The sequence below is a fragment of the Copadichromis virginalis genome, linkage group LG4 (genome assembly GCF_057382275.1).
Source record: "Copadichromis virginalis isolate Kocher_CV1m ecotype Utaka linkage group LG4, C_Virginalis_male_GT1.1, whole genome shotgun sequence".
NCBI classification, from domain to species: domain Eukaryota; kingdom Metazoa; phylum Chordata; class Actinopteri; order Cichliformes; family Cichlidae; genus Copadichromis; species Copadichromis virginalis.
The window spans coordinates 31,902,210-31,911,522 of record NC_140621.1 but is presented as its reverse complement, the minus strand read 5'-3'; the positions used below and the strand labels follow the sequence as shown (position 1 = coordinate 31,911,522).

Here is a 9,313-nt window from a genome sequence, read left to right as displayed (position 1 = left end):
GGACTTTTGCACACATTGAGTCAAACTGGTTGATTTATTTCCTAGCCTGAAGTGCAAGTTTCCATTTGGACTGTTTGAATGCAGGTTGTCCAGTTTTAGCAACAGTTCCTACATGAACTGCCATTCAGTTCCATTAAGAAAACACGTACCCTCCAAAATGAGGCAACTAAAATAAAAAACATTATTATTTAGATGGATAAACAGGGCAGCACGGTGGCACGGTGGTTAGCACTGTTGCCACACAGCAAGAAGGTCCTGAGTTCAATTCCACCATCAGCCCGGGGTATTTCTGCATGGAGTTTGCATGTTCTCACTGCGTTTTCTTTCACTACAGTAGTTTTTTTTTTTTTTTTTTAATCTCCACTGACTATGAAGTTTTGGAAGCATACTACTAGTGCAACTAAATACAAATCGGAGTAAAGAGGACCTATAGTATAGTATAATAGAGGAGCAATAATATAAGCTTGAGTAACTTTCCCTCAAAAAAAACAAATACAGCTCAAGTAATAAATACTTTATTTTCACATTAGAATTAAAAACGCAGTCATCTGCAGGGTACTATATCTCTTCTACAAGAGGTAAGTTGTGTGTGACCGACGTGTATCTTCCATTAACAGCATTATGTACAGCAATGAAAAACTGCCCAAGAAGTATTGTTTAGTTCACAAAAAACAAAAGCAAAACAAAAATTGTTGTGTTGTTGATCATCGGCCACCGCCATTGCCTGCTCCACCGCCAGCTCCTGCTCCCGACTGATCCTGAGCGCCAGACATCATCAAGAAGAGAACGAGAGGCACAATGTACATCCACTGGAAGAGAAGAAGAAAAGGGCAACTAAATACTGCAATATTTTTGGTTTCAACATACAAATCAACTGTGATCATCTAGCATCAGTGGCTCCTGATTGGTCATCCCAGATTAGCTTCAGTTCATTTTCACAACAGAAGAGAAGAAAAGGCATAAGTGGGTGACAGGGCCATAGAGTGACGATCTCAGGGGTCAAACACCAAACACATGCTAAATATAGCCAGAATAATAATTTCAGATATACTGGTGGTTTATCCTGTAGACTCCCAATAATACATACTGGTGGATGCCAGTGGTATCCCTAAGCCTCCTAGTAGATACCCCTATGCTATGAATTTCAAAATTCTATGTCGCCTTGTTCTGAGTTATCACATTCACAAACTTGGGTGTCGATGTCGCCTGCCAGCCCAGCGTAGTGATGACAATACACAATCAGCCTTTTACAGCTGATGAATAAAAACAAATTTGATCTCTGTAATTCATGTTTTTGGCATTTTCACCTTTCCTCCCAATCACACATGTATGAGAGAAACGCAGGTGGAATGTTAAAAATGCAAGTAGTCGAGATAGGGAAAGAAAATTACTTTAAATACCTGGGCCAACCCAAATGACAGACAGTGCACGAGAGAAATGCAGAATGGATAACAGCAAGAGTGAAAAAGAAGGTTTTAAGACCTGCTATGATGTACAGTTTGGAGACAATTACACTGACAAAAAGACAGAAGGTGGAGCTGGAAGTGTTCAGATTTTCATTGGAAGTGACAAGCACAAACAAGATTAGAAAAGAGTATAGGAGGGACAAAGTCAGAGAGGCAAGGCTGAGATGGTTTGAGCATGTGCAGAAGAGAAACACTGGATATTGAAGATAGAGGAAAATAGGAAGATCTCAGAGGAGGCTGACGGATGTAGTCAAGGAGGAAATGCAGGGGGTTGGTGCTAAAGATCCACTGTGGCAACCCCAAAAGGGAGCACCATTGCAAGTATTTGGCATTGGACCTGAAGAGACCATGAAAAGACAGAAGGACAGAATGAGTGGACACAGAAAGGAGACGGGGTTTCATTTAGTCACGCTGACTAAAGGTTAAATACAAACTGAAGAAGGGGACAAGTAAGGAAACTGTACTTCAGTGGGACTCAGCTCTGCTCTCTGCCTCCCCCTGCTGGGGGCTGTGCCGAATTGGTGACCATGAGGAAGATTGCACCACCCAGAATCAAATACCACTGGAACACAGTACAGCATCAGTTCAACACAGATCAGTGAACACAGCAAGAAACACACAGAACAGCAAAACAAGACAGATTTAACAGCGCTCAGGCAAACTAAGACAGGATATAGGGCGGGATTCTGCCTGGAAAAACAGCTCGAAGCTAAGAAAGTCTGAAGACACACAAAACCTTACCACTGGGTTTAAGGGATTACTTTTTATGTTCTTATGCACTTTGTGGGAAAACTAATATTAGACGACTAGCAACACATGGATTCGTGAAACTGGGACCTCTAGCAAGCGACCAGCTGCCTGGAGCAGTTTTTGGTATGAAAACAAATCAGATGAAAAACAAGTCTGCATACTCATATGCCTCATAAAGATAAACACTATCTGTTCCAGAATTAAGGGTTTGATTACACTGTCCATCTACATTTGACCACCAAGTCCAGTTCTTTTTACTAGTGTCTTTAACAGAGTTGCATTGCAAAGAAGAAGGAAAGGAGGAGGACTCGCATCGCTGCTTTCAGCGGAGTAAGAGAAACAAACTGAAAAGTGTACCAGTGCCTAAAAGGTACCGACAAATAACTTTTTCCCCCGTAGTTTGACACAAACTGCAGGTAGAAAAGAGCCTTTCAACAGGACAACAGGAACCATTTTGACTTTTTGGGAGATATTTTCACTTTTCTGCCATAAATCCTGGCAAATGAAATAGAAGCAAAAGTGCAGTACAGCACTGATGTCTCCAGTGTATATTAAAACATACTAGACATATTTGAAAAGATGTGATGCGCCTGAGAACAGAAAATACGAGCTTAACAGTCATTTTCATTTATTTATTACCTGTACATCTTTAGGCCCTTCTAGCCTATCAGCAGTTTTCTGTGTAAGTACTTACATATTTAGCGATGAAAGATTTCTGTTCTTGTGGGTTCTTCCCTTTCTTCTCAGATTCCTGTTCCATCCGTTCAAGGAAGAAAGCCGTCTCAGGTCTGGAAGAAAGGTGACAATTAGTGTTGTGAAAGGTATAGAGGGACTTGTGCCACCCAGGACAACTGACATAGAGCTGCTAAGCCAAGGCAAAAGCTAAACCAAAGGATGTGGAAAAAACCTGCAGGAGGCCTTGACTTATGCAGAGACAACCACAAGTAGAGATTGAAACAATGTCAGATTGTAAAGAAGCTGTAAAGGAGAAAAGGACAAAATCACAGGTAAAAGCAGTGTGACTGACCCAGGTGCATTCACTGGAGCCATTATGCTGAGAGTGGTGTTGAAAATCTCAAGGTCGACCTCATCCTCGACCTCAGTGCCCCTGCAGGCCCCAGGTAACGTCACTATGGAGACACCGATGAGGTACCCGGAGACGTCAGTGTGGAGCGCGATCACATCGCTCAGATGGGACTCAACCATGGCACACTGAGGATCACAGGAGAATGTTAAAACAATATATAACAGCTTATTGCTTAGAAATATTTACAATTTACACTAATTACACACCGTTTGAGAAGCTTTAGGTCAAAACTAGCACTGATCAAATATTGCTTCTCAATATTATTAAAGTGTGAATGTGTTTTTGTTTCTTAATTTCTATTGACAGGATCACAAAGTAACTCATGATATTATACTATCATAATACCTTTCCACTGATAGAGGGACTCTACTTCATACATTCATATATGATACATCACATAATCTGTGTATAAATGTTTACATGTTAAAAAGAACCACGCCTTTCCTGTCTAAGAGTGAGAGCAGCGCACCAGCCTCAGATGAACATGTGGCAATTATAAAAGAGGCTACTTCAATGGAATGCAAATAGTAGTTGGGCTACAAGAAGTCAGACCTCCAACATGTGCAATACTTTGCAAAATGTAAAAAAATAGCTAAAGATGGAAACAATAAACTTGTCTAATGAAAACTTACAAGGCTAAGTTTTAAGTAGTTTTGTTATACTTAAAACACTAACCAGGTGACTTTTGTGCTTGCTGTGCCATTACTGTACGTAGTATTATATTGCTGCTGCTGACAACTTCAAACTTGGAATTAGGTAGTCTATCATCATTGCTCATTGTACACGAACATGAAAAATCCATTTATTTTGTTTGCACTAATAAATGCTGCCCGCTGCAATCATCAATAAAACGTCATTGTCAAATATCATTACACATATTCCTTGAAATACGGTGATATAACTTTGAGGCTACTTCGCCCACTCCTTGTGTCGGTTCATCTTATTTTATTTCAATTCTTTTCTTTCAACGGCCGACCTCCTGCTGTGAGAAATTTGTTCTTTAACACAAGTAAGTTAACTTCCATTAACTTTACTGCCTTTGATAAGGCCACTATGACGAGTTTATCAAGTCAAATTGGTCGAGGAACTCACATTAGAATATGTATAACATATAACTGTATAAATATTCTGTTCTATCCTTTGTGGAAAAACATAACATTTCTAAACCAACTGTATTTTTTCCAGCATAGAAGAGCAAAAAAAGCAACAACTAGACTGTAAATTATTTGGGGGAAAACACATCAGATTAACCACATCATAAAAAAACCTCATTCAGAGCCAAAATGTTTGCTCAAAGCTGCTCTTTCATAGCTGGAAGAAAATGTTTAATATAATTTTGTATTAACAAAAAAGTTTCTATATTTTGTGGTGAGCCGGTCTAGAGTAATTTTCATGATTCGTGAGTAAAGCAAAATTTTGCCTCACAATAATCATGTGAATTAATTTGCTTTAAACACCCATGAACATTTGCCGATAACAGCCAAAAGAACGAGGAGAAATAGGAGCTGGAATCAAGTTACAGTAATATATTTTAAGAACCTATCATTACATCCTATGATTTTACTCACTTTTCTCCAAGTCATTACCTTTTTCCTGTCTCCATCTAAAAGCTAAGTTTAACCATGCAGTGAAAACTACCCTCAAAAGCCGTCAATAAACATGTGCTCAATTTTACAGGAGGTGTTGTTTTTTAATCTTATCTGTAATTTCTGGAGAATTTGAAGGAAATACACACAGCTCTGACGAATGCTGTGAGGTAGCCTTCCATCTGCCGCTCTGTCTGTCTGTCAGCCTGCAGGAAAACACGAGGCACTCTGATCCTGTATAGACCGTCTACTGCAGCCACTTCCTGTGGGGATAGCCAAGTTAAAAACAAGTAATTTAGAAACGCATGTTCATACAGAAACATTATAAGGAGGATACATTAACACATCCTGAACTGATACTATGGTTAATGTAGTATAAATCTAGGAAAGTTCACCTATTGTTTTACTTGGCTAAACATCCAAACACATCCTACACCAGTGGAACAAGTGAGTGATGTTACCCACGTTGGTACCAACATTTTGGGTGACTTTCAGTCACAGGTAATTCTACAGATGAGGAGGTGGTGGCTCAAGAAGAAGGTTGTCTACTTATATGAAGACTGCTTATTTGATTTACAGCTCTTCAGGAAAAATGCTGAACCCCAAATTACCTCGATTCATATGTGATTAAGTGACAGGTAAAAAATGTCTGAAGCTAACAGAATGCATGAGTGAGCGTGAGAATAGGTGACTGCAGTGTGCACTGCAAGTACCGACAAGTACTTGTCCCCCCCCCCCCGGCACCCAAAAAAACCCCCAAAAAACCCCCAACTAAATATTTATTTGAAACAGGGGAAATCTCTCCATCACTGGGCCATCTTGGAAATGTGTAGAAAACATCACTAAATCAATGGTTAACATGGTTCACCTTCAATTTGGTCCTGTCCTCATCTGACAGCGGGTTCTGACTTAGTGAGACACCCGGCTCTCTTCCAGGCTTTAACAGCAGAGCTCCACGCACTTGAAACTTTGCTACATCATCTGGAAAAATAAATAAATAAATAAATAAATTACAAATGATAACAAACCGTTCCCTGCTTGGAGACTTGTAAAAATCTGGGTAAAAAAAAAAAGAACCAACACATTGTACCTCTACATAGTTCATAGTTAACCATAAAATGAAGGTAGAAGTCTGTCATCAAAGCAGAGTGTTTTATTATTGTTAAATGAAGGAATAAACTGTAACTGCCTGTTTTCTTTTTTTATTTGATTGACAGCATGTTTTGATTTTGCATTTTGAGAGTATAATAAATACTGAATTTGCCCATCCAAATGCTATGATTTCAAAGGGTGTTTAATTCTGGGCTGTGAAATGACTTTTAACTGTTTGTATTGTTATAGCTGACTTTATCCCAGCTGAACGCATTATTGAGAATAATTTAATTTTAAACAGACAGAAATGTCGTAGAAAGCCTTCCGAGAAGAATGGAAACTGTTATAGCTGCTAACGGGGGAACCAACTCCTTATTAATGCCAATGGATTTAGAATGGATGTCATTAAAGCTCCTGTAGGTGTGAAGTGTAGGCGTTCATAGGTTGTTATAAACGCAAAAAAAACAATTCTGAAAAATATGTACATTTGTAGCAAATCAGGTACATTCATTAATAAATGCAAAAACATATTAAACAGACATTTTTAAATGGAGTCTGGCGTTTACCATGACAATTTTCTTGTTGCGTTAAGCTTAGTTAGCTTACCAACATAATCAATGTCGTATCATACAACGTTACAGTAAGAAAAGAATTAAATATGTTTCTCACCAACTTCAAATGAGTGTTCAAGAGGCACAGAGAAACCACTGAACTCAGTCTCCAAGGCATCACCAACCTGAGAATGAACATGAAATCCACTGTTAGCCTTTCAGTCGGTCATACACAGCTAATGCTAAATAGCTAACAGGTACAGCATCCACTTCACTGCATTTAAATTGATGTCGTCTATGTTATAACACTTCACACTTACCCTTCTTCCGTTATTACAACATGCGAAATGTAAACATACGAAGAAAACAGTGGAAACAACAGCAACCTTAGATTGTACCACACGAGCCATTTTGGCAGAAACAGACACCGGAAGAACGCCTCAAGTGGCATAACACATTAACTTCCGGCGATTTTCATAACAAAAGCTCCTTTTCTTTTCTTTTCTTTTCTTTTCTTTTTCAAAAAGTAATTACGATTTCAAACAAAGGGTTAACAAACAACATAAAATGTAATCACATGCAAGTGTTTTTTTTCTTTTTTCTTTAAGCTGTTAGACAGCTTAATTACTTACCATCAATTAATCATTATCAAGTAATCCTACGTTGTCTGCATCATTCCTAATAATGATTGGAGACCTTCATGTGCTCTATATGTAGGTAACGTCATTGCTTGCACACACACACACACACACACACACACACACACACACACACACACACACACACACACACACACACACACACACACACACACACCTGTTGACAGAATGCTTCTAATAATCTGTCTGTATTTCTGGTGATACCTTGTAATGTCAGCAATAATGAATTCCTCTTACCACATAAACGAGTTTTAATTTCTATTTCGTGCTGTAAACATTTTAAATTAGTATTTCTTTATATTTTGTCATGTGCAATGAGAGATGGAAAATTTACTTTAGAGATGAGCCAACAACCCCCCAAAATCTTTTCTATTTAAATTAAGATATTAATTTAATGTCAGAGTATACTTCTGACATTATTTAGGGTATAATTAGTATTGGAATAACAATTTTATATACGTTTAATATCTGTCACAATATGCCAAACATGCCAATTTACTCTCCTTTGCATTCTAAAACAGAAATACTGAAACAAACATGATAGAGATCTCTTGTGAGTGAGATTAACATGTACTGACACATCCAACGCCAGCAGAGGCTGCTAACAGATCATAAAACACTGCCTCGACCTTCTTCTCACCCCCATTACTTCCACAGAAGTGCCCCGAAAAGTGCAATTTTTATCAGCTGAATAATAAATATTTAAGGGGTAATTCATGTGTTACATCTTTTAGTCAGCATTTCATGCTCTACCTCAGCCAGAGTTTTATTTAGGTAAATGCCCTGCTTAGGGGTAAGTCTTTGATGAAACAAATAAAGCTCTTTAGATCCGCTCCTGCACTAATCTAAAGAGCTAGATCAGGGTTTTACATCAAGTCATAACTGGCAGCAGTTCACATCTGGCACTGGAATGTGTCTCAAGTGACCTCTTATCATCAGATTTCTTTTCCCTGCTAGACTTTTTTTCCTTTTTTTAATCTTTGCAAAACTGTGACTACTGCAATTAGAACTCACCAAAAAAACTGGAAATGAGGATTGCAGTGGCTATTTGAAGACTTAAGTCTGGCTCCAGTACCTTCTCAATATTATTAAAGTTGGTAGTATGTACTTTGCCCAGTGCCAGGTATGGGCACTCAAACCCTCTGATGCAGGGGTTTGAGTGCCTGACAATTCAGTTACAGTGTTTCTGTTTAGCGGTGTTTCTCTCATTTCAAATTATTTCCCTTGTGCTCCTGCTAAATTAAAAGAAACCAAATACAGAGAGGGGGCTACATGAATACTTAAAATATGCATATATTGACTTTCTTTTTTTCGGTGGAGGAATGCACACTTCTTTCCCCAGAATGAAGTATTCAATCCTAGGGTTTTCATGGTGGTGTTTGGACATCTACATTTAGAGCTGCTTGCGTATGATAAGATTTAGAAGTATTTTAATCATTTATTTAGATTTAATTTTGAATGGGACTTTTATGAAGGGCTCAGCTTTCTGTGAGTGCTCTATAAACTCAGAGGTCCTGCCTCAGTTTGTTAGCACATAGCAGTGTTCCTTCAGCTCAATAGGCTCAGTGAGTAAAGGCTGCAAAATGTGGCACCTCCAAGTCAGAATTTATGGATCGTTGCTGCTCTTTTCTGTGCCTGTGAGCACTGGATTCTGGCTCCAGCTGCTAATTTAACTAGGCTTGAAGGTGCTGAAATGCTGTTGGACAATCCAAGGGTTAGGTACAAGAAGCACTGTAGCTGTGACTTGACTGATTAGAGGTACCCGCCAAATATAAAAGTATCAAACCAGAGAAAAGAGAAAACAGCTGCACGTTTCTGCCAAATGTGATTGATGCGATTTATTTCTCAATGCTTATTCTTGGCTGAAGAGTTCTGCTGACATGCAATAAACCCTCTGTGGATACAAGTGAAAGGCATCAATCATTTTAAACTTCACATTTCAGCATCAAAGTGCTGAAAAGGAGTTTTGAATTCATCATTAATCCATTAAAGTTTGGAATACCAAGAAGTCAAGGTTACTTTTGGACATCCAACTTATCTTAACTTATTTATTTATTCATATAACTCTTTGAAACAGAACTCTTTTTTTTGTTTAAAAAAAGCCTATTCCTTTATTATTCCA

The 9,313-nt window shown here is 38.4% G+C and overlaps 1 protein-coding gene across 2 annotated transcripts; it reads right to left on the bottom strand.

The window, feature by feature from the left end:
* Window positions 1-499: 499 nt before the first annotated feature.
* emc10 (ER membrane protein complex subunit 10) lies at window positions 500-6,999 on the bottom strand. Of its 2 annotated transcripts, XM_085454932.1 has the most exons (8): window positions 6,853-6,999; window positions 6,651-6,717; window positions 5,758-5,870; window positions 5,039-5,152; window positions 3,244-3,428; window positions 2,911-3,004; window positions 1,931-2,028; window positions 745-809 (listed from the first exon to the last, which is right to left on the bottom strand). In XM_085454932.1, exons 1-7 carry the CDS (start codon window positions 6,940-6,942, stop codon window positions 1,942-1,944), a joined length of 750 nt encoding a protein of 249 aa, XP_085311058.1. In that variant the 5' UTR covers window positions 6,943-6,999; the 3' UTR covers window positions 745-809; window positions 1,931-1,941. The 2 variants fall into 2 exon arrangements, with proteins under 2 accessions (XP_085311057.1, XP_085311058.1); XM_085454931.1 differs by lacking the exon at window positions 1,931-2,028 and having other exon boundaries at window positions 500-809; window positions 6,853-6,998.
* Window positions 7,000-9,313: the final 2,314 nt, after the last annotated feature.